This window comes from Fundulus heteroclitus, chromosome 16 (genome assembly GCF_011125445.2).
Source record: "Fundulus heteroclitus isolate FHET01 chromosome 16, MU-UCD_Fhet_4.1, whole genome shotgun sequence".
Taxonomy (NCBI): Eukaryota; Metazoa; Chordata; class Actinopteri; order Cyprinodontiformes; family Fundulidae; genus Fundulus; species Fundulus heteroclitus.
Genome location: NC_046376.1, coordinates 11,315,613 through 11,341,900, shown reverse-complemented (window position 1 = coordinate 11,341,900; position 26,288 = coordinate 11,315,613). Strand labels below are relative to the sequence as shown.

The 26,288-nt window shown below is 40.9% G+C and overlaps 1 protein-coding gene across 3 annotated transcripts in view; it reads left to right on the top strand.

Annotated features, from left to right (window-relative positions):
* The window catches only part of cacnb1 (calcium channel, voltage-dependent, beta 1 subunit), a 54,912-nt gene that overhangs the window by 10,990 nt on the left and 17,634 nt on the right, over window positions 1-26,288 (top strand). For all 3 annotated transcript variants that reach the window (XM_036147788.1, XM_036147787.1, XM_036147786.1), the window contains exons 3-4: window positions 23,932-24,051; window positions 24,179-24,301. In XM_036147788.1, the coding sequence (XP_036003681.1) occupies window positions 23,932-24,051; window positions 24,179-24,301 (243 nt within the window). The remainder of the gene's footprint in view (window positions 1-23,931; window positions 24,052-24,178; window positions 24,302-26,288) is intronic.

Below are 26,288 nucleotides of genomic sequence, written 5' to 3'. Positions count from 1 at the left end.
TGGTTAGTAGCTATCATGGAGGACTTTTGGCGTTTTGTTACCCAATTCATGGGGAAAACACAAAAGTTTAACAGGCAATTAAAGTTTTTTTATTCACGAAATTGAACTTAAATTTTGCCTAAATAACTGAGAATGGCATGTGAGCATCAGTAAACCAGCCATGTGCAGCTTGAATGTGGAAGTCTGGTTGTGTTTGAAGCAAAGTAACAGACCCAACCAGATAGAAATTAAACAAAAAACAAAAACCAGAGCCAGAAAACGGTTTAAACAGACCGGGAGATATAAGTTCAGGTGTTTCCGGTCAGGCACGACTTATATGTGCAATCACAATCATCATCTTAATATCGGTGTGTGATGTGAACACACTGAGTGCACGGATCGCTGCTTGGAAGCAATATCTGGTAGGTTGCAGTAATTCAGGTGCCATGCATTCAAACTTGGCTTTTGGGTAATATTTAGCTATTTGTCTGGAATGAACTTGTTTAGATCTTCATGACTAAGATTAGAAAGCTTAGGGAGAGTGTTGAAGACAGTGAAAAATTAGAAAAACATATATTGTTATTGTAATAATGAGCAATAGTATTGGAATATGAAGTGTTTTTTGTTAAATGTTCTGCAGCTCTAGCACATAAAGTCCCACCAAAATCCTATTTTTAGTGGTCCTCCTTTTGTAGAACATACCCCGAAAACATCCATGTTAACAAACACGCACACATTCATACACCAAGACACAACTTGGGGTTAAGTGCCTTGCCCAGGGGCACATCGGCATGTGGCAAGGGGAAGCTGGAATCAAACCCACAACCTTCTGATTGCCAGGTGACTACTCAGCCCATCAAGACACAGTCGCCCAAGAGAGCCCAACAGATTTTACCTTCACAAGCTTTCGCCGTAGTGCTCTGCTTCATTTATACATGCAAGGAGCTTTATTATAATTTATGCAGGGAATATTTAATGTTATATGGACACTAAAAAAAGAAGATAGAAGAGAAAAAAAAGGAGAAAAGGTGAAAGGAAGAGGACAAAAAAGGGAGAGAACGATACAACATCGTCAGTCTGCTTCTTCACCTGCAAAGAGAGATATAAAAAGAACAGCACAACCAGCAGATAAAGTATTTAAGATACAATCAACCAAAGCCTTGATACCATCACTGAATAATATACGGTATTAATCAATACGACATGCATAAAGTGACAGGAGAAGATAATAATAGGGGTTTTCTGTATGGAAGTGCATCTGTAAGTACTTGAAATCAAGCACCTGTAGTTGTTGGTGAGAGTGCGCTTGTGTATGAAAGGTTTATCCATGAGAAAGATGTTCAATAGTGGTTATGAGGAGCCAACCTCCTACTGGAAAATCTAAGCCGCCCCCTTTGAAGGACATTTAATTCAGGCTCCTTTCTCTTGCCTTTTGGCTCAGGGGAAACTTTGTAATCGCGGACTAACTTTATCTTAGACCAAGTCAACGTCCATCTGTCCGTCTCCAGCTCCATTCTGCCATCTCTCATGAACAAGGTATAGTTTTTTTTCCTCACCTGACTGCAAAGAACATTTTCATGCATAAACAATTTATTGGAAGTTGAGTTACTTTGACTTCTTCGCTTGAGGCAGAAGCTCACCTCAGCCCAGGAGAGGCGTTCTTACTTTTTTTCCATCTGAGAACAATAGCCATGTAGGAAGTATTTCACGCTCATTTGGAGATTTTCCTAGTTTAGATTAAAATATCATCTAGTAGAAGCTCATCCTCACCCTTTTCTCCACAATGACTCTTTTGGGAGGCTTAAGGAAGGACGAAGAACCAATGCAGATTTCAGCAAACGTCTGTGTACAGACAACCACTGTAATTATCTTGCTTGTTACAAAGCTTCTGGCCTGACATTAAAATCGAGTAGGCTAGTTTCCAAAGCATTAACTCGAAACAAAAAAAAAAGTTCTTCAAAGGTAAACTGACTTTTGAGACTATTACAATGATATAATGTACGACTCCCCGGAGAGAAGATTGTATCTGCACTGTTGGCATTTTCTTTTTTCTGCTTTTACCAACATGGTTTTCATCCTAGAATGCCTGGTATTTAGATAATATTATTTTCTTTGAATGAAAGACCTCTTCCTTCCTTAACCTGTATCTTTAACTGGGAGCAATAGACATGGAGATGGCTTTGTTAACGTGCGGCTAAAGCTACGTTCACACTGCTGCCTGAAGTGACCCAATTCCGATTTTTTTTGCCCATATGCGACCTGGATCTGATCTTTTCATGACAGTTTGAACAACACAGATTGGATTTTTTCAAATGCGACCCAGGCCACTTGGGTATGTGGTCCTGAATCCGATACGTATCTGATCTTTTCAAATGCGACTTGTGTCTGTATGGCCGGGTCGCATTTATCCGACCTGTACGTCACCGATACTCGACAAACGTCACTATTCTGCGTCCTGCTATGCAGAAGCTGGAAGAAAGACAGTCAATGGAGGGAAAGCTCCGGTTAGAAAATAAATTAATGACTACAAAATGCGTGCCAGCATTATAATCCATGTTTACTTCCGCAAACACTGAGGACGCTTGCTACGTGTGATGTCATCGCGTCCTCGAGTGCGCATGCGGGACACTTAGGTTGAACGCGTTCAGTTCACACAGGAGATCACATACAAGTTGCATAAATTTGGAAATGTGAACGACCACGCAAAAAAAATCAGATTTCTCAAAAAAAATCTGAATTGAGCATCAAGACCTGCAGTGTGAACGTAGCCTAAGTTTCAGCTCAGTCAGAGCAGAGATGCTCTGGATGGTGGATGGTGGACTTGATCCGGAACGATCACTTCAGCGCTTGATCCCAACCCGGCATGCGGGCGTCCCGGTTCATACACTCATCGTGACCAGTGCAGCTTTTTTTTTCTTTTTTTTTTTCCCATGTCTGGACATGACATTTCTGAAAGCCGTGTGGTGTTATAGCTTAAAGAGCCACCCTGTATGACATTTAACTGTTTGGTTTGGTGCTGCTTTAAAAAGAAAGAAAAAAAAAATCCCACCACTGTCGGGGAACACAGGGAGCTGAAGCCTCCCGTGGTTTCTAAAGGTTAGCAGCGTTCTCGCCTGCACACATTGCCCTTCCCACCGCCTTGTCCTTCATTAACTCGGAGCAGAGAAGACCCACGTGCTCCGCAGCCCGGCAGCAGATAGTATTTATTGCATCTCTCAGCGTGTAAGCGGCACATTATCTTTTAGAAGACTTATTTTCCACCTCGTCTCCTGTTGCTGCGTGGCCTTCTGAACGTTATTCTGACACTGCAATTTTAGACTGTAACTGGAGGTCCTAAACGCACAGACATTCGCTCAGATAAGGTCAAAACTGGCAGGGGGAAAAAAAACACCCTTTCAGGCAACATATAGGATTTTGTAAATATAGCCTCGCATAACAACTGAAAGCATAGCCCCGTATAGGCTTTACAGTCTCACACACGCCCACGCAAGCGCACACTCGCTCCCCGCGTACACACAAACGCGCCGGAGCCACAATCAACCAACGGCTGGTACACTCGGCCTGGTTCCTATGGCAACCGGGTTGCTGAATCTCCCCCTGTGCGCGAGCGACGGTGGGATGGAGAGACGAAGCAGAGGATGTTTTCCACGGGTTGGTGTTTGCGTGTTTTTTCGCGCCCCGCTTGTGTGTTTCTTTCTTTCTTTCTTCATTTTCTTTCTCCCTCTGCCGAGGGTGGGCTGAGGGGCGCGGCCTGCGTGCTCACTTCTTGTAAGTTTGTGTGTCAAGTTCAACAAATGCACACTCTTGCCTGTAGGTGCGCAAAAAATAAATAAATAAAAATGACCAGGTTCTCTGCTGCTGCAGTGTGCTTCCTGTTGCTCAGACTGAGACCGGGGAGGCTGTCAATGAAACAAAACCAAACAAAAAAAAGCAATTTCATGTTTGACTTTACAGCACAACACACAGACACAGACTCGTTAAATGATCATGATGCAGCATAAAACTGAAGGGTAAATTACAATTTATTACGCACTGAAAAGAGATGAACTGTCCAGCAACTTCGCAGAGGTCCTCACTGGAAGAACAGGTTGAAGCTAATGTTTGAAATCTGCGTACAAACACGTAGTCGCTCGGATTTCTGTCATCTCCCCTCGAGAGGCTGAAAATGCAAATCAGACGAAGATGTATGAGATGTAATTTAGGTGATGGAAAGGATATTGTTTTTCGTCTTAATTAGAAACATGCATAGATAATATTCTTTTATATGCATAGGGAAAGGTAGAATGAGATTCTGCAGTATAGAACATTTCTATTAGATCATTTTAAACATCATACAACTATATGCTGGACTGTACTTTATATTTGATGAACTCCGTCTCACATTTGTATCCCTTACTGTATCTTTATTTTTTTATTTTATTTTTTGTTGTCCTATAAATGAATGGGTAGAAAATGTCAGATTAAGGAGTAAGAAACCTCCCTCCACTGGGTCAGAGGTTGCCCTCTTGTGGACAGAGTCAATTCTTTTTTAGTATTGAGGGCAACAAGTTCCTCTATCTATCTATCTATCTATCTATCTATCTATCTATCTATCTATCTATCTATCTATCTATCTATCTATCTATCTATCTATCTATCTATCTATCTATCTATCTATCTATCTATCTATCTATCTATCTATCTATCTATCTATCTATCTATCTATCTATCTATCTATCTATCTATCTATCTATCTATCTATCTATCTATCTATCTATCTATCTATTATTTAATATAAGGATATTTATTTGAGAAATGATTTATTGGATTGTTGTACTTTTTTGTCCCTAAGCAATATGATTTGATAGCATTCAACTGATAAAGTCAAATTTAAGCAATTTCTGTGCATCTGTGACTGCTAAAATTTACTTCAAGGGCTCAAATCATGAAGTGTCAGTCGCTTTGAACTAGGAAACTGAGCTTCATGTGTACAGTTTGCTGCTGCAGCACTGAATCCCCCTGTCGCACATCTCTGCCTGTCTTCATCCCCAATGAAGACAGGCAGAGATGTAAAAGAGATCTTTTTTCAGAAGACACACAAAGGGACAAAAGGAGAGGCTGGAAAGAATGACGCTGGAGGAGAGGTGCAGTAATGGAGTAAAAAAAAAAAAAAATGGAAGCAAGGGGATGTGGGTTCCATGCCACTGCCCAGTTTTCTCTCCCTCTCCGGTCAGCTGGGCCACTGAACGGCTGACGACTGCATACCAAACCTCCTTGTGGGTCTCGGTGTGTCCGCGTCTCTGTTTCTGCCCTGCCAGGGCTAAATATATTTACCCAGATTGCAAATGTAGCACAAGTCCTGAAACCCGACCCCCCCTCATCCTGCCCCTATAGCCAGCCTGGGCTCTGTACGCGCTCCTAGGGGGGGGTTGTGGTGGTGGGAGGTGGGCATGTGCGCGTCCATGTATGACAGGGACTGGAGGTTAAGCGTGCTCTCTCTTACTTTCAAACACTTCTCTGGCTGCCTCCTTTATCATATGCACACACACACACACACACACACAGACACACTCATGCACTTGTTAAACTAACATAGAGGCATCTCACGGACGCGCGCACACTCCAGCAGAGTGGACTCTGGCGTTGTCCCCTTGGTTTGCCGGGGTGCGGCGAGCGTGGCAAACGAGGTATGGAGAGGACCGAGAGGATTCCAAGGCCCGTAATGGTAAGAAGTATCCGGATAAATTTACGGGCCGTGCATGTTTGGCCACATCAGACTGAAATGGAGGCGTGTTACACAAGCCGGTAGCCCTGTGAGCTTTAGCGTGTGAAAGGACGGGGTTTTTTTTTTAAAGTTCACTGGATACAGTACCATTTACATTTGACAGCTCAAGCAGATCTTTCAGTCCCATCCGGGCTCGTGTCGGTCTTTGCTCCCCCTCTTCCGACTGTACCCAGCGATTCCATTTTGGGCCGGGCCACAGCTGCTCAAAAGGCGCTGTGTTTTTAATTAGACCTCCAGTCCCGGTGGCTGGGCCGGTACACCAGCCTTCCCAGCCCTGTCGCCATTTCAGGGGGCTTCTCTCACTGCTGTCCCCCCCCCGTCGTTTACTCACAGACCCAGGTTCAATATGCTTGTTTGGAACTTCGAGCTATTCAACCTTTTATGCATTTCAGTATCCACCTGTTGCTGATTGAGCTTTTACTGTGTAACTCTTGGAGTTAGAAATGGAGGATATATGCATTTAAGACACAACCTAGAGTTTTTATTTGCTATCACATAATGTGTTATATGTTCCAAGCAATATATTTAAAAAGTTTCAGTGCTAAAAGTGGCAAGCTCAGACTTGTAGCTTCATTTCTGTCATAAACCCTAAAATAGTCACATCTGAGAAGCTGGTTCCCAGAAAGAGTTACCATATTTGTTGTTTGTTTGGCAAAATCAAATAAAGATTGTTTTAATTTAATGGATTGCTGCAGAAATGTACTAATTATTGTTTAATATTCAGAAGAGTTCAACTTTTAAAATTGATTAGCCATTACATTATGACCAGTTGTCTGATACTGACTAGGTTCATCGATGTACTGAATCCGGTAGATCTGAAAGTGTCTGCATGCTACCAAGCTGTCAGTGGCAGATTTTTTTAATTTTTTTTATTAAAGTTTGGGGGTTTCCAAGTGGGGCCTGCATGGATCAGGCCTGTTTGTTAGTCCTATTCAGTGGATGCTTAATTTGAGTGGCATTTGAAGAATTTGAGAGGTCTGGCCAACAGCTTAGCTGGTTTTGCTCCTTCGGCCAAGTTTACAGTGTGGTGAAAGACAGTGAATGTAATGTAGTAATAATTTTCAAAATACAACATAACATGACAATTTTAAATTAGAATTGTTGCTTCTGACTGATAAATGATAAATCATATGGAAAAAATATATATTTTCTCCCTTTTTTCAAATACATCAAAACTGAAAATGTTCTCCTTTTTCTGTCTGTAAACATAGTCTTAAACATAACTTGTGCTTTGAAGCACTTTAATTGTTAATTGTTGTAAAAATCAGATTAAGGTTAGGGACATGTACACGATTTATACATTTTTTGTTTGATTCAAAGCGACTATTACTATAAATTTTTTCGTTTGTGTGTTATTGCCCTGAACAGGCATAGGCCTTTATTAGATTCTCACATTTTAATAGTACAACAGCTTTATTTTAATGTTTTTTACACAAAAAATTAAAACAAAAGAATATTTAATTATGTAATTCTTATGTAGAGAAAAGCAACAAACATCCCTAATATAATTATAGTTATAATAACGCTTTCTGTGACATTTAATTAATGGTGTCTTGGTTTTAAAACGTAGATTTACATCTCTAGAAACAATGTTTAGGCATCAGGCGACAAGTCTTCTAGCAGAATGTGGCCCAAAACCTCTGATTGTCCTGAACCAGCAATGTGCCACCCTGAACCCGTGTGTCTCCCTCATGTTCAGCACACACCAGGCAAAGATCCACTCGACGTAAAAGCAAAAGGCCTTCTGCTCACAATGGGCAGCTTGGGCTCCCACATGCCAGTGATGCCTGGTGTTTTCTGACACCTTTCTATCAGAACCAATACCATTCTGCCATTTGAGCTGCAGTGGCTGTTGGATTTTTTTTGGACTGGATTGGACATCCTTCCCCGCCAATGTGGTATTCCTGGGTTTCTTTCCTTTTGAAAGTCTCTGACCTCTGAAGCCAGCGAGCATCCCTCAAGTTCTGAAACAGCTAGATGGCTAGCACAAGTTGGTCTCCGTCAAAGACACCTTAATCCTGCCTTTTGGTGCTTCTTACAGCAGGTTTTAGACCAGGAAGTCCACTAGTTTGCGAATAAATTACACTCCCAGCTACTGACCATAATAAAATAATAAATACTGGGCAAGAGACAGGAGCCAGCACATTTTCATCAGTAGAAAACACAATTTTGCCTTTGAACTAAACCGCCCTTTGAGTTGAAAAGCTAAGCCTGAAAAGATGTCCACAAAAACGTTGAAGTTCAAGTTTTATTTTGTAAAAAAGATTTGCCACCTTAAAGGTTTCAGAGTTTGAGTTTGGATTGTGAACTTGAGCTTAAGATCACAAACTGATGGGTTCTCCTTCAGGACTTCCTGGTAGAAAACAAAATGTATGGTTTATTACACTCCCACCGCCACGTTTGGCTCTTGGAATGATGTTCTTTCTCTGAAATGGTTTCTCAGTTTTTAGGTTCAGGTGACTTTATTAATACTCAAAGGTAAAATTACTCTACAGTGAGATGAGAAAAGAATCACATCAGTTGAACACAACACTAACTCTCCCATGGAGGCCATTTTTGCCTGTTCTCTTTCTTATTTTTGAATCATGAACACTGACCTTAGCTGAGGCTACTACTTTACATGTTTTATTATTCTTCTTTTTGACCTCCTACATGAGTTGTTGATACTGTCTTGTAGTGATTTTTGCTAGACTGATGAATCCTGTGATGGTTCGCCACTGTTCAGTGTTTTCTCCATTAGTGGATAATGGTTTCCACTTGCGGTCTGCTGGGGTCCCAACAGCCTTAGAAATGGCTTTGCAACCCTTTCCAGACGGATAGAAGTCAATGAATTACTTTCCCATCAGTTCTTGAATTTCTTTAAATCAAAGCATGGTGTGTTGCTTTTTGAGATGGTCTGAGCTACTTCATCTAGCAACTCATGCTCTGGATGTATGGATAACAATCACCGCTTATTTCTTCTTTTTTACATTAAGTCAGGTTGGTTTGGGCAGTTTTTTCCCCCCTCCCTTGTTATCAGAATTATCAATATTTAAAAATGCATTTTGTATGTACTCGGGCTATCTTTGTCTAAAGTAAAAAAAAATTTAGGGGAGAATTTATTACAACAAAGCAAGAGGGGTGAACACATTTTCGCAGCCCTGTAATTGTGATTGAAGGACAGTGAGAGTTGATCAGATGATTCTTATGAATTTTACCATTACTGTTAACACTATATTTTGGACGGAATCTATACAGTAGAAAAGTCCAATTTGAACATATTTTGGGACTAAATAAAGACTAGTACTGGAAAAGCCATAGAAGATGTATGGTGTTTCAAAGTAAAAGCCTTTGAGTAAACTCGTTTTATACCCTAAAACCTGATCTAAACCATGATTGAGTTTCTGCATGATGGTGTCTTTTACAGACCATAAAATGACAGAGGGCGGCTTGTGTTAGATTTTCTACAGTGACGGGGGGATTTCGGTTCAGTCGAGTCCATCCCTGACTCATCTTTCTAGTCATTTCCACGCCGTCCAGCTGGTTGCCATGATGTGACGAAGACGGGGAGAAAAGGCCGTTTGCAGCGACCAGCTTAGCGATCCAGCTGGGATTCTGCCCTTTGCACACATGGCCGTCCGCTGGGACTCCCCTTCCCTTTCTTCTCCTTTTAATCTGTCTTTCTCCACCACATTGTGTCCTGACTGAGCCAATTTTACTCTATTTCTGAAGTTAGAGCGGCAGGGCTGAGGAGTGGTGTTGCTGTCTCAATTCGTTTGGCAGGAGACGTCGTATTCCTCTTCTTCTCTGAATTGTGTGATACATCTCAGAGATAAAGCAAGAAACGGATATTCGATGTTCTCACTGTTCCTCTTTTTTTTATTCATTATCACATCATCCAGCGTGATAAGTGTGAAGATATTTTTATCTGTTTAATTATCAGGGTAAGGGGTTCGCAGTACGTGTTAGCTCTCTGATGGTAATCACCTCTTAGTCATACAGTGTGGATTCTTTCAACACCTGCTGCGATGTTCCTGTTGCCCCGTGGCAGTAACAGATTAAAATCTTTGAACTCTGCCCTGTTTCTTTGGCACTATTACGGAACGGCACAGTTGAGAATTTGTTTAAGATGATAAAACAAAAGAATGAATGATTACCATACCATCACACCATTAATGCCAAGTCACTATAATCTTCTTCCTTTGCGTCGCAGCTTCAGAAAACTATGTGTCCACTCAGATCCCCCATTGGTTGTGGAGTTGGGTGGGGGGGGGACTCTTTTGAGCCCCCTTCGTTTTTCTGAGCCGCTCATCAGTTCCCATCCTGGCCTCTCTCGTTGGTTCATTACCCTCCTCCATTCTGTGGCTCTCGTTTCCCAACTTCATTAAGTGTTTCTCAGTGAACAATCATATTTGGTAGCTTTAATGAGTGAAGAAATGATGGACGTTCGTAGTAGACGGTGTAATACTCTCAGTAAAACACCCGAAAATGTGAGCGATGTCACAGACAAATCATGGCGTCCCAAAACCCAGCCGTGATTTCAAACTTGCCCCAAACTGTTCCCACTGAAAATGAAGAAAATATATATAAATGAAGAAAGGTAAAATGTTTTGGGTTTCCTTCCTCAAGGTTCTCACAATAGCTTGCTGGAATCTTGGCCCGTTCCTCCTGACAGAACTGGGTCAGCATATTAGCCCCCCCCCCCCCCGATTGTTTACACCTTTTTGTCTAAAAAATGTCTGTAAGACTGAGTTTACATTTTTATTTTAAGCCACTTCAAAACTTTGTTGTCCTTAATCCACTTTGGAACTATTTTGGTGGTATGTTTAGGGTCATTGTCAATTTTAAACACTAATTTGTTGACTAGCTTTAACTTCCGAACATTTTAAGATGTTACTTGAAGGTATGGTGTCCTGATGACACCATACCTCTTGTAAAGTTCACTAGTCCCTCCTCCATATAAAATAATGCCACCACCCTCGTACTTCACTGTTGGGATGGTGTTCTCAGACTTTGCAGTCGTCCTTGTTCTTTCTCCAACTGTAGAAAGAATTAGCTTTATTTTGCATACAGCAACAAGGAATTTGACTTTATTAGACCTTTGGTTTCATTCACTCTGACCGTTAAGTGTTCATCAGAGAGACAGCTTCAGGGAAAAGAAAACTGTCTCTGCAATGGTTGGTTTCTGTAAATAGTCTTGCGAGTTTGTGTCGAGGATGTGTGGGACCTGCAGAGATGTTAGCTGCCCTTTCCTGACCCTAGACCTGTACAAGCCCAGATGGAGGGATCTTCTCTGCAGACCTGATTGTCCCCTGTAATTCGGACCTGTGGTGTTTTGTGGATGAGCCAAACCACATAGTGATGTATGTGCACAGGTCAGACTGAATAATAGTGTAGATGATGACCAGCAGCTCCTGTAGAAAGTTGTGCTTCCTGAGTTGCTGCAGGAAGTACAGTCTCTGCTGAGGCTACTTTTCAAACGGTGTCTATCTGTAAAACAACGGGGTCTCATTTATAAAGCTTTGCGTACGCACAAAATGGGGCCTGAAAACTTGTGTACGGCACTTTCCACGCAAAAGTTGGGCTCTATAACAAAAAACCTGACAGGGAAAATGTGCGGTCCTAATGGCAAGTCTGGCCCAAGCGTACGCTCATTTTGGAGACGGGGGAAATTTGCTGACGCAGATGGTAAAGTCATGAGTTGCAGCCAAACTGCATCATGATTCCTCTCAGACGTTCACTTTCACTCCATATCAGAGTTTAATCATGGATCAACTTTATCATAAGCATTCAAAACCACAGCGTCATTCATGTTTACGCTGGTGACACATAACTATACCAAAAGACCTTTCAAATAGATTAAAAAAATGCAAACAAGCCAACTTAAGTCTTAAATAAAAGTCAGCACAACATTTGATCAGCCGGGGTTTTCCACCATCACACCCTCTACCCGATGATCACCGGGGTGACATATGCAATGGATTAAGAAATCATTGTGGTCACTTTCATTGCTGTAAATGGTCAAATATACTCATGAATAAAGCTGAACGGTGGATGCATTGGCACTGTTGGAAGAATTGGGAGGAAATGCGGTTTTAGGGATAAAATATCTCCTGCCCAATGATGATGACTGGCCAATATACCGCTTTATACTCTGAGCATTTCATTCTGCTATAACCTATAGGAGAACGTGACTATACTATATACAGCTCTCCAGGCCCTCCAGAGAAGTCCACGTACCGCTCAACGCTGTGCAGCAGTCAGCGACCATCAGCTGCCTGAAAATCTTTTTACATTGTTTATTTTTATTTACTTATTTTTTGGAGGGATGGTGGTCTTTATAATCGCGGGGGAAACCTCTCATTCCTCCGGGTCAACCTCCCTCCTATGAATGTTGATCTGAGCTCATTGACCATTTATGGTTGAATCTGGACATGTTGAGGCCTGAACATGAGGCGCTACCTAAAGCGCAAACATTCAGGTACAGCTGTGATCTATAAAGAGAAATTGCGTGCCTGTGTGCGTGCGTATGGTTTTATAAATCTGAGTATTTTTTGGGTGTACGCCATTTTCTTTTTCTTGGCGTACATACGCTTTAAGGATGGGATTCCACCCAATGTTTTACAAATGAGACCCCAGGTCAGGTCCTGAGAAAGGGTGGTTCCTTGACCAATTGTAGCGAATTTCAATTTCATAGCAGAACGGCACAAAAATTTAAGTTTAGTAATCTGTCTTTTGAAGCATTTTCTTTCTTCCAGCTCAGATACAGGAATTGTTTCACTTTCCTTTCTCTTTCTCTCTTACCAGCTCCAGCCAGCATCTTTACAAGGTGTTTTACATATGTTCTGGGTTTATTATGTGCACTTCTCACCAAAACACATTGACCTAGTAATCTTAGTTAATAAGAAATTTAAAGTGTACGGTGGTGGTGCGGGGGTAGAGCATGTGACCCATGATCAGAGGACTCGGTCTTCACGTGGCTGTCCCATGTCTGAGTCCCAGCCCACGGACCTTTGCTGCATGTCTTCCCCCCCCCCCCCCCCCCTCTTTCAACCCCATTTCCTGTCCGCCTACTGTCAAATAAAGGCCACTAGATCCACAAAAATAAATAAAAGAATTTAAAACACATGTCACTGTTCTGGCATTTAATAAATAGAAATTATTTTGGGTAATCCCGACTGACCTAAAACAAGGACAAGTGTTGTCTTATTTACTCTCAGACTGAGAAATCAAAAGGTTCTGCCTTTTTAATCTAACCAAAGATTGCCTGCTTGTCCATTTCTACATCATCACAGTAAAATGCATAACAGGTACTGCAGACTTTTAACAATATAGTTCATAAATCCATAAAGTGATATCGTCATGAATTGTCATTATGCCTAACCAGTGTACGGTAATGGGAAATTATAAAAATCCCAAGTCTGTGCTCCTGCTTTTGTCGTTTTAAAGCGGAAACATTCGGAACACCCTGGCCTTCTCTACGCCTTTCATGTCAATTATCCACCTTTTCAATTTGTTTACAATCGATTCCTACATGCTGGCCCTCGTTTTCTCACCGCTCATGTAGCCCTGACTCGCTCGTTGGCCGCCTGCAACAAGCTGCACCGATGGTTACTATGACACTGCTGAGGTCCCTGTCGTGACTCTGCCAATGGGAAGGCAGCTCCGCCGTCAGGTGGCCTGTAGCTATTTTGAACAGGAGCTGTCTGTGAAGTGAAGCAAGCAGCTAAATTAGAGACACAACCTAATGACATGGGGGAAGGAGGAGTGGTGGTGAGGGGGGGTGGGGGTCGGAAATGAAGAGTGTTTTCTCTCTGCGTGTGTCTCTCTTTTCTGGTTTTGTGTGATGTTAATAAAATAAACGGATGACTCAGACCCTCATCCACATTCAAAAAGTCATGGTTTATTGCTCTTCCTCCCTACTGTCGTTTCTGCATCATGGACCTGTGGTGGGTGGGTTGGATGGATGATGCTCGTGCCTTTTTTTTTTTTTTTTTTTTTTCCTTTAAAATGTTCCAGTGGGACCCCCTATTAGCTATTTCTTAGTCACTGCTTCATGTTGGGATGCACCTGAATGGCTCATGAGATGACTCAGACCCACTAAGTGGGGGTGCTGCTGTTATTGTCCTCATTAGATGGTGCTAGGAACTCACAGCGGCGCGGCGCTTTGACCTGTTTCACTACACGAAACAGGAAGTGGCGAGCTGCCGTCCAGCGCCCTGGTAACAGGGAGTGCCCACACTCATTGTGCTGTTGCCAAGTCACAGAGCGTCTCGGTGAAACAGGTGGCAGAGCGAGTATCGACATCAGTGTTTTGTCATTTGATTTCAAATCCTGCAGATACACATGGACGGCCATCAGAGGCAAAGACCAGGATTAATCACACATAAATGAATGTGCAAACATTGACTCACAGCAAAGATGCTTCACCCATAGCTGTTATTTTTCCTCCAGCCAAATATCCGCACTGTTTAAAATTCTTTTCATATAGTCGAACATTTTAATATAGCATTCTCTTTGAGTCCCCGCAGCTTTAAAAAGCAGCACCGAAAACTCCCTACAGTCTGCTGTTTGGGAACTTCAGGGTATCTTATTGAGCCATAGCAGGTGCGCCCAACTCCAGTCCTCAAGGGTTACTATCCTGCAACTTTTAGATTCATCCCGTCTGATGAATCTAAAATTGCCTCATCAGCGTGTCATTCTGCTCTGTAGCGCCTGATAATGAGCCATTCATTTTATTCAGATGTGTTGGAGAAGGGACACATCTTACATTTGCTGGATAGTTGTTTGGCAACCCTGAGCTACAGTGTCAACGAGGAAAGAAAGTTGGACGAAACCAAACCCAATGTCAGCTTTTTTTTTTTTTTAAACTGCAATAAGGTACACGGTTTACGCTACCCTGAGGGTATTTGCTCGTCTGAGAGAAAGGCAGGCGAAATGTAAACATGACTGGAATGGATAAAGATGACGAATATTATCCAGTTGCCTGTAGCATTCAGCCAACCCTAGATGCACGGGATTCCTCATAGGAGCAGACAGGAGCACCAACTTGAGGACTGTCAAGAGAGTTCATGCAATGACGGGGGGTTTCCCAACAGCGTCGTGAACTTTGTGACTTTGGGTTTGTGTTCAGCTTTATTTTGGTGTTCCTGTTTGATTCCAGTTACTTGCTCTCCCTCTCCGCTTCAACCAGTTTTTAACCCGCCATTTGTTCCTTGTTCAGTAATAAACTCTCCAATTAACATGTCTCTGTAAAGCTGGCTTCACGCTCACTACATTCCTTGTGCGCTTCGTCTTTTCATCGCAAAATGTGCCGCGCAGCAATTGAAACTGGGTCCGTTTATGCATCCAGACAGACCCGCCCCTCTTCCTCTTTTATTTTGAATTAATACCTTATCCGCTTTACACTTTCTGCGTCTGAACACTTGTGTCGCTCGTTTGGTTTTTAGAAACTGACATATTTCACACCGTCATCTGTCACAAATAGACTCGATCCGTATTTCTGACAGAAACCGAGGAAGGTTGTCTGTGAATGAGAAAAAAGACGTAGTCCACACGCCAGATCTCTGGGAAAACTAATACCTCTTCATGCAATTTGGTCTTTCAGCCACACAAAAACTCCATATTCCATCACTAAAAACAATTGTTTCTAAAAAAAAACCCGGCCAAAGTAGAGAGTTCTGTAAGCCCAGTTTTTGTCATTGCATGTGTATAAGGCAAAACAGAGTTTTAAGGTCCTGTGTGTCACAATCTACGACAAATAACGCGCCCGCTGACGTCACATTTGCACCCATTTTTATAGACTTGACACTGCTGTGGAGGAAAAAACTAATGGTGTCATAGAAGCGCTGATTTTTACGTTGGTGTTGTGATTGACGGCTTACAACAGTGGTCCTCAATCCCGGTCCTGGAGGGCCGGTGTCCTGCAACTTTTATTTGTTACTCTGCTTCTACCTGAGTCAAATAATGAGGTCATTAGAAAGACTCTAGAGAACTTGAATGCACCCTGGGGAGGTAAGTCAGGTTTGTTGGATCAGGGACACATGTAAAAGTTACAGGGACACCGGCCCTCAAGGACCGGGATTGAGGACAACTGGCTTACAATATGTGTCTAATCAATGTTTAACTTGGACAATTATCGTGGGGGTCCAGTCAGACGGCAAGCAAAACACACCACACACAAACAGATTTCACTCAGGATCAGTCAGATGTCAGGCGGGAAATCATGCAAAACCTCTCGAGATCAAACGTGAGTTCAGACTAAATAAACTTGGACAAGGAGGAAGAATAACGGCGATAGTTTGTGGACTAATTTTAACAGAGAAGAAACACAACAAAAACAAAAAGGCGTTAGTTAAAGGAGTGGAGACGGCACGACAGGGGGATGACGGGGGGCGACGGGGGTTGGGGGGCGCTACGTTTACTGCGCTGTGATATGGAGGTGAGCTGTTTTTTTTTTTTTTTTTTTTTTTTCCTGTCGGGGTTTCCCTCACCTCGCATTTTCATTGGCTACAAGCCACATTCAACAGTGTGTGCTCGTTTGTCCTCGGGGAACACCGGGCCGAGACAATCCAACACGTTGAATATCCCCGATTTCAGGTTGGAGCGGTCCCGATTACTCTTAACACACGACAGGAATATCTCTTAAGATAGACGGGGCCTGTTGGAAAGAGAAGATCAGGGAAAAACTGGGTTTAATTGTGCTGTCGTGTAAACCAGCCTTAAGACACCGACTATTCAACTTTACTTTTGTTTTATTCGGCATCAGTCTGGCGATGGGCAGCGTGGGCCCCTTCATAACCGTGGGCCCAGGCAGCACCCTCTGCCCCCACGCCAGCTTCGCTACAGACCCAATGTGTTTTGGCACCACACTCAGTGGTGTGTTTGTGCGGGTTTTTGTGCATGAAAACTTTTCTGAAAAAGACGATGTGGGGGAGATATCCGTTTTTATAAAGACCCGGCAACTTGTACAAAGCCCAGTCAGCTCTTGGTCAGATCAGCCTATTCTTCCCACCAGCCCGTTTCCCCGTGGTCCTCTTCTGATGTATCGTTTTGGTTTTCCCTCTACAAAAACCTCAGTTTTTGTAGTTTTTTTTTTTTTTTTCAAAATTAATGTTTTCAAGTAAAACTGTTTATTTCTCACCTGCCTGCCTCCTTCTTGCAATTGAGTCCTGCTCTGCACCATTTCCTGCCAGTAGCACATATGAAAAGAAAAATCTTCAAAACTAGCTTTGATCATTTCTGAATCAAAAAACCGTGGAGCGATTTCACGTTATCTGACAGATAGGACGATTTAATTGCTCTAAGTATTCAGTCTTATACATTAGCATTTCAAACTGCTGGTTCAGGACAAGTGTTGGGCCACAATTCTCTGCACTTCCTGGATTATTCACACAGAGACTGCAGCTAACAATGATCTTTACAATCATTGACCTTCATTGCTATTTTTAATCAGGGTCCACAAGCCTTGACTCACTAAAATATTGACACACTGAGCTTGTATGGCATTGGGGATAAATTATTAGAAAAAACATAATCGCAAAGGTTTATTGTTAACACCGTAAAGTTTAAGCCCTCTAAAATAAGTTACCCTCTTTTGCAGCCTGACACAGAAGCTTTCAACTTGAGCATTTAGACAAAAAAACAACATAATTATAAGAAGCAACCTATTGTACTGTAAAGGATCTCAGATTTATGTTAACAAATTGGTTTTGGACAAAATCACATCTCTTCCATCATCTTAGTACTCAGGACAAGGCAATGAGCATCACACCAATCCTCAAATGGCTCTGTTCTCCAGTTGGAAGAAAGGTTCTGTTCTGGCCCTTGCAGAGTAGGCCAAAAATGATGGTGTTAACAGAAAATGTAACACTGTAATTTTTTTAGGCTTTTTTTTTTAGATTTATATTCAGTTTTTTATGTTTAACTCACAGTTATTAGTGTAGTTTGTAAACAGAAGAGCTGACTCACCCCCAGACGAGGCCCTGTGCCGATGGGCCTGGGATCTGAGATAACTTTGTTAACCTTTACATACTGAGCTTCATTGTTAAAAAAGGAAAAATATAATTTTACAACAAAAAGACTTCTTTTGTTTCAGTATTTGAATAATAAAAAGGGTTGAAAAGAATAGAAACATGGATTAAATCTAAAAAAAAGTGCACAAGCTTTGGTAATATCAAATTTATTAAAATAAATAACTGATGCTACTGATACTGTTAGCAAAGACACCCTATATTTATCCAAACATTGCATTAAAATGGAGGTCAGTGATGTATTCTGTGTGGACAAGGCCTCTTGGGTAATGGAGTTTTTCCAGCGATTGCAGGAAGGCGGGAGAAGTTGGAACCAGATAGTAAACAGAAGGTTTGAGTTATAAATGGTTAAATATGAAATCTGCACACCAACCACTTATCTAGAAGGCATGATATGAATAAGCAATTTTGTCCTACCATGACAAATGTAACTTTAACTTCAACTAGGCTGTGACTAATATTTAGCTTTTAGCAACAAAGGCTAAGAGTGAGTCCAGATGTAAAACAAAGGATGCAAATGTGAAAAATAACCTATCGCCCAATGTTAAGTATGGAGGAGGATCAGTGAGGCTACAGGCTTGTTTCTCATATGCCCTGAACACCTTGTTAAAGTGCCTGGCATCATGAATTCCTTGAAACACCAGGAGATTTTAAATAAAAATCTGATGGCCTCTTTCAGCAAACTGGTAATGGCAAATTAATAGATAATAGAAATAAAAATCAATCAAATTTCAGGCCTACAATGCAGATCTAATAGGATGTGGGTCCTACTGGTGTAAACAGCTCTGCTGTCTGCTTTTCTGCCCAAATTGATTCAGCCTAAAAAAAAAAAACAAAAAAAAAAACAAATTTGTGCCAGAAGTAATGGAATCAAAACGCTTTTCTCCTTCACCCCATTTGGGCTTTTTAGTTAAAGTATTTAGAGCAAAATAAGAATAAAGTTGCACCTACAGATTATTACAGTGTGAGAATAAGTTACTGTTGTAGGTGCATACAATGTTTTTTTACCAGAATAATACCAGGAAACTAATAAATCTATTGGTTATATGTTTAATCTTCTTGTATCTTTCATTTTCAACGAGCTATTGGATAATTTTATTATTTAATGAAATACTGCACTGCTTTCAAGATTTAGAAGAACAGTATACTATTATGGCCTTCTTAACATTTGAATGGCCTTTGACATTTAAGATGATTTCTGTACAACAGAAGCTATTGAAAACAACTAAGTTGTAGTTTATTGTTAAAAAAAGTACATTACCCATTTTTTAAATCTTTGCATCAAAATGAACTCAACATGTCAAGTGAATATAGCGCAGAAGAGCACAGTGTTATGGAAATACTAAGGTAAAGTACATAAAAGCTGCACTTTTGAATGGCCCTTGAGGAAATAGAGCACTGTGAATTTAACACAGAGCAATGTGGTTTTAGATTTTTTTTCCCCCCCATCTGTAATTGCTTCACTGGTTCTCAAACTTTATATAACATGAACCACTTCAGTAAATACTAAGTTTTCCAAGCACTGTAATTTTCACAGACTTTTTAAAGTAGCATTACAACAGGACTTGGGCCTGTTTATTTATTGTATTCTTATTTTTTCATATAAAACTTAAAAAACAACAACATTATATCGATACAACCTGATTCGTTGAGGCATCAGGGTTGACGAGATACATCCGTTCTTACCCCTTTGAATTCTGGGAACCTTTGTGTCGAATTTTTCAACTACATTCTTCCAAGTTTTGCCCTCTGAGTAAATGAAACGCATAATTAACCTGGAGCACAAAATCCAATATGGCTGTCTGCTGATAAAACATAGCAATAGCCAGAGGAAAAAGCTGTTTATTTACCTCGTTATATTCTTTACACACATAAGTTGGTATTACTCTGTGAACATATTACAGCAGTATATTGAAGTGCTGAAAAATACAACTGAACATTTTCCACATTTTTAATGTGCATTTTTGATATTTGGTGTGCTTTTTTTTCATAATTCTGTTATTGCCCAACTGACTACAAGCGTAATATCCAAACTTGTAATTCCAGATAACTTCTCAAAAACAGGGACTGGGAACTAAACAAACCATCTTATGTGCTTATATGGTGCATCCAAAAAGTATTCTCTGCTTCTCCACGCGTTATGTTTTAGCCTTATTCAACAATAATTTAAATACTTTTTCCCTTTCATCTTTACACATTTACTCTAGAATGCAAAATACATTTTTTTGTTATTTCAGCAACTTTACTAAAATAAATAACTCACTTGTACATTGGAGTTTACAGCCTTTGCTCAATGCCTTGTTGAAGCACCTTTGGCAGCAATCACAGTCTCATGTCTCTGATGGCTTGCCACACCTTTTTATTTTTTGGTTATTTTTTAATTTTTTATGTATTTTCTCAAATTGTTCCATGCGGATCTCAAGCTCTGTCTTTCATGTTTCAGCTGTGAAGAGCCCAAATGCTTAAATTGACTGAAGTGAAAACTGAATTCTTTAACAAATAAAACAAGGAGAGCGTATAGATAGCCCACAATCCCAACAGGATGTAGAGCAAAAGCAGAATAGCAGATAGAATAACAGGCAGTAAAGGCATTCGATGGAAGAATCCAGCAAAGTGAACCAGGGAGTTTATACACTGGGGCAGGAGTGGACAATGACAAAAAAACAGAAGAGCTAATCAGAGGAAATGTGGAGGTTGAGGTAGATTGAATGCAGTGAAACTGAAGGAGGGAGACCAATTACCACAAATTAACACACAGAGATAAAGAAACTATGAACCTTTGTGAAAAGATAAACATTAATCTCAGATAAATAAATAAAGAACATGCTGAAAACACAAAAACAAAACCCAAACAATCATTCAGATAGATAAAGGCCACTCAAGGACATTCACAGCCTGCTACTGAAGCCACTCAATTTTGGCTTTGTGCTTCGGGTGATTGTCACGTTGGAGGAGGTATTATCGCTGTAGTCTTAGTCCCAGAGCACTCTGGAGCAGATTTAACAGAAGAATCTCAGTTTATTTAGCTGCCGTCAATTAACATCCTGTGTTGCTCCTGCCTACAGCATAATGCTTCTACCACTCTGCTTCACAGCAGGGATGACATTAGCCAGATGATATTTTCCTCCCGGTATGATCCCCGATTACTCAGTTTGATCAGGCAGCCTGAATTCATTTTGAAAGTGAAAAAGTGAAGAGCTCCCCATATATAGTGCCCATAAAGACCCCATAAACACACTGATGTCTGCAAAAATCATATCATTGTAATGGTTAATGCTGGTGAATGAAAAGGTTTATTGAAAAGGATGAATAAATGGAGGTAAGCCAACCAGACTTGAGTAGATGCAGGCTGGTAGAGCACATTACACTAGAAAAGATGAGATTAGAGGTTCTAGCAGGGATGAGCTGGCTGAGACAGGTGTATATGGTCAGGGAAACAGGTGAGCAGAGTTTACAGTAATTACTGGCAGCAGGTGGAGCTGATCTGGGCTAATTGGCTGGTGACTGAGGAGACTGAGCTGGTCGGATGATGGCTGATTAAGAAAAGTCCAGAAAAGTCCAAAGCGAAACAAACAAAAACCTAAATCAAGACAGTCATAATTAATTTATATTAGACTTAGCTCCTTTTTCTAAATTACGAATGCTAGAATATATAGTGAGACATAAATGTGCGTGTTAAATTTTTAAATAACAACAACAACAAAAAAAACAACAGATTGGATTTTTTTCTGAAACAAACTCCAGGAGAATATCAGGCAACAGACGATTGCTGAGCCTGACGGGTGTGATGTGTGACTACACTCAAAGGGATTTTTTTTTTTATCAACATTGCATATGGCGTATGTCATCTTTGTGCATTCTCAGAACTATTTTAAAAAAGCCCAACACCTAATGAGTCATTTCTTCTGCCTGGCACATTCATCTGTCCCGCATTCTTGTCACTACCTCCCACAGAGCGGCAGGCAGCCTGTCAGCTAAATAAAAATTATAAAAAATACACAAAACAACAAAAAAAGCTAGAGAACAAGTGGGACGGTTATATAAATTGAACACTCAAACTCTTTAGAAGCTGAAGAGTGCATTGGGGCCAGGCTCACAGGACGCGCATCTTTTTATTCTGGCATGCTTGTCTGGATCAGGGTCAAGTTACCGTGCATGAGTGGTGAATGTGCTGGAAACTTTAGCCACTTCATGAGAATTTTATATCCTAGCTGATATTATAAAGAGTTCCCGCACCGTGGTATTGTCCGTACTTGAGGCACCCACACGCTGAATCCCTTGTGTGTATGGATGAAGGGTTGAGACCTTGTGCACACCGCCAGTCACTTGTTATGCATCATTTCCACCTCAGATTATTTAGAGTCAGCTTACAGGCAGTAAGAAGGGGCCCTTTGTGTTTCTGTACGTTCACCTGAGGCAGACTTTACAGCTCAGGACATGAAGGTTTCCAGTGCCGGCTGCATTTAATGCCATTGCTGGTAAAGGTTTTAAAATAAATGTACAGCAGCTTTAACGTCTCACTAAAACTTGAATAATCAAACATTTGATAGGCTTATTTATTTATTGAAGCAAATATTATTCGAGAATATAAGACTGGTAAAAAAAAGAATCTTTTTTTTTCTTTTTTTTACAAAATCGCTATTTGCACCATTAGTGATGTTCCGAATAATTTCTTTAAAAATGAATGCAAATGAAGCATTTTTTTCCTACTTTTTAAATTTCATCGGTTTTTAGTATTCCATGACTTTTTGTTTGTTCCCTGCCAAACGAGTGTGACCTAAAGGGACATGTAAAAAAAAAAAGTCTGGGTCAGAGTAAACCTTTGGTCCCCTTGCAAAATAAAAAATAAAAAATAAATACAATAACTATGTAAATATCAGAAACTTTCCAGCACCCCACCGTCATTACTTTGAGTTCCCCCTAGAGGGCATTAGCCAAACTTTGGTTATGTTCACACTGCAGGGGAAATGCAACCCAAATCCGATCTTTTATGGAGCGCTTTTGGAGTTAGCGCTCCATAACAGACCATTTAATAGCTTTGCTACTTTCTTCTCACCTCACTTCATTTTGCTATGATGTGGTCTTAATATTGTCGGCTCCCACTGCTCTACAGCGTTCTAATAATAAGGAGAGATGCTGGCCGTTTTTTTTTTTTTTTTCTTTTCGAGGTTGTTTTAAAATTTTATTGAACACTTCTAGAAACAATTACATTCATCATTACTTTTGTAAACAGTGCGCTGCTCTGTTACGTCTCCTTCTGTTATCTGCGCAGGCAGGTCCCTTTGCGCCCTTGAACCAATCAGAGAGCAGTGTGACGGTGGTCGTATTTAATAGCAGTATTTACGGCCACCAGAAAAAATCTGATTTCAGGAAAAAATCGGAATTGAGCATCAACACCTGCAGTGTGAGTGTATCCTTAGAGAATTACAGGTCTACTGTAAAAAAAAAAAAATGTGTATGCAGAGAATAATCTAATTTCCGCTGTCTGGCTCCCTAGGCTTCCAAAAGCCTAGGGAGCCTTGTTTGGAGCCCGTTATGTCATGAACTCTCTAAAATAATAGGACAATGTAAATAAGAAATATTGTGCACAAAATAAGAGACCACCGAGGTTTATAGCAGGAAAATGGCTTAAAAGGACTGGCCGTATCAACACAGCAGACACAAAGTCATTGTTTCACGGCTGTTTCAGTCCCAAGAACCTGAATCCTTTAGAAAACATCCTGCATCATTTGCTGAGGAGAGTATGAAGGAGGCTGTGCAAAGACCCTCTCTCCAGAGGATTCAAACGTGTAAAACTTTATGTGAGAAGAATAATTAACATTCTCTGTGCAAATGTGGGTTGTACAAAATATTGAGAGCACAGCTGATTCTGTTTAAAACGTTATTTCTTGACATGGGATTTTGTTCTTAAATTGAAGGCAGGATTTTTCAAAAACATTCCCAGTGACTGATCATGCTAATGCAATAAAAATCAGATGTTTTATGGTGTTTTAAACATCTTTACCAGCTTATCCAATAGATCACGTACAGGACACGAGTGAAAACACGAATCCAGTAGGGCTAGAGGAATGCTAGTTGGGGGTTTTCTTATCAGCAGGCTGTGATTCACAGACAAGTATTCTCTTCTTGCTAAATATGTCCTTCTCACCTTCTTTAAAAATTAACTGTGAATTTCAGGGCTCCGCAGACTCCTACACCAGCCGGCCGTCCGACTCTGACGTGTCCCTGGAGGAGGACCCCGAGGCTCTAAGGAAGGAGGCCGACAGACAAGCTCTTGCCACACTTGAGAAAGCAAAGGTCAGCGATCAGTAGGATGACGTTTTGGCCCCGCTTGACCTTTGTAGCCTGAAATCTGTATTCCGTCAAGCGACTCCCAGCATACTCGTGGTATCTAATATATCGGTTCCTGCTGTTGTGATTCCAGACCAAACCGGTGGCATTTGCCGTGCGCACCAACGTTGGCTATAACCCAGGTCCCAATGATGATGTTCCTGTGCAGGGCATGGCCATTTCCTTCGAATCCAAAGACTTCTTGCACATTAAGGAGGTTTGAATATTGCCCACACGCTGCTAAACGCTTATCAGTTCACTAGAGAACGCGAGGTTGTAACTTCTGTGTAACGTGTCATCAGACCGTGATCTCTGTAGCCAAGTCCACAAATGTAATCTAAATGTAAGCGCGATGTCAGAGCAGCCTGGATGATGCACAGAAAGGGATGTCAGGAGCGGGGCTTCGGGCTTCTCAACCATAAAACAACTTGCTGTGATGGTGGGTGGAAAGCCAACCGGGTTTTTGCGCTCTGCTGCATCGTACTGCACTTCCACTGTCCGTCGAAACCGTGGAAAGCCATGAGTGGGTGTCGTTAGGAACACTATCTGCAGTGCGGTTAGAGATCGCCGCTTCAGTTTTTACAGCTTGTAAAAAAGAAAAGCCAAATACAATATACACAGAATCCTCGTAGTTCATGTTTATATGTTGTACAGTGCTGCACATAGGTTTCAAGTTACTAATGAGTCATCATGTCTTGATATTTTCCACCCAGGGGGCCAAACTTTCACTTAAAGTGGTCTTAATGAATAGCTCTCCAGGCTTTCTGAAGGGCTTTTAAAGTTCCTAGCACAAGTTGCTTTTTCACTCATTTTCCATTTGTTAAGCCACTTAACTCTGACCTAATAATCATCCAGGCAAAAAAACACTCCTAAACTTAAGGTTTAGTCCATACTTGAAACTTTATAATTAGCATGCTATCACAAAAAGAACATTTCCTTTATAATCTTTACAATTAAATCCCCCAAATGACTCCATTTTACAAAGATAAAATTGCATTTCATCACCAATAGGCTGATTCTCAGCCAGATAACTGAAACCTGGTTATGTCATATGTTAGCTGGATTTTATTCCTCGTAATTTATTTGTAATCAGGCATTGCACAAACTATTACCATGGTCAGGTACAAAGACTGGGCTGAAGATGCTAAAGACAAAAGGAACAATTTTAAAAGGCCGTCAGAAATCCTGGAGACCACTTTAAACGATTGAAAGAGTTTGACTCAAGATAAAAATGTGAAATAATGTGTGGTGCTTTGAAACTTTTGCACATGAGAGGATGATCATTAAAGGAGGAATTACAAGAGTGTCTTCTATTTAAGGGGTAATAGGAAGAGGAAACAATTTCAAGGTATACAGCCAATTTTCATATTTTGTCGCAAAAACATACGTTGATGGAATGTTTTAATAATAGACCAACAAACATTTGTTCATAATTGGGCAGTTAAAGGATGCATCGTTCGTGTTTTGGTATTTGTTGGTAATTAATCTAAAAATGGTGACATACATTTGTATTCAGCCCTTTTACTCTTCCACAATGTCCAGTGCTGGTTGCATTCAGACCCTAATTAGTAAATAGAGTCCAGTGGTGTGAAAATAAATCCAGCTGTTCGGAGAAGGCCTCCGAGGTTTCTTACAGGAGATTAGTGAACAATCGTCTTGAGGGCGAGGGAACAAACCACTTACATCAAGGATAACGCTGTGAAGATTAAATCAGGCTTAGGGTATAAAATAGTTAAACATCAAACAAAGCCATCTTAAATCCATCATCTTAAAATGTCTCAAACCCACCATGGTCATTTGCTTCAACCAACATGGAGAGCATCATCCACCGAAAGAGCCAGGAGGTCCACGGTAACTCTGAGTTAGCTCGAGGGGTGAATCTTCTTTAAAGGACATTTAGTCTTGTACAAATCTTGACTTTATGGGTCAACAGTGAAAAATTAAAATAAAAGAAAAGAAAGCTGCTTTCAGTTTGTGACAAGCCTTGCAGAGAGATCAGACTAAATATGAAATTGTTTTGTCGACATGCAAAACATTGAGTGTTTTGGAAAACTAACTAAAACTGATGGCAGCAACATGCTGTGGAGACGCTTTTCCTCTGCAGAACAGGGATGTAAATCCAGACTCAGAGGTGGATGCACCTAAATGTACATCTAGAGGTACAACAGAACGATTTAGATCAAAGTGCATCCATGCATTAGGAT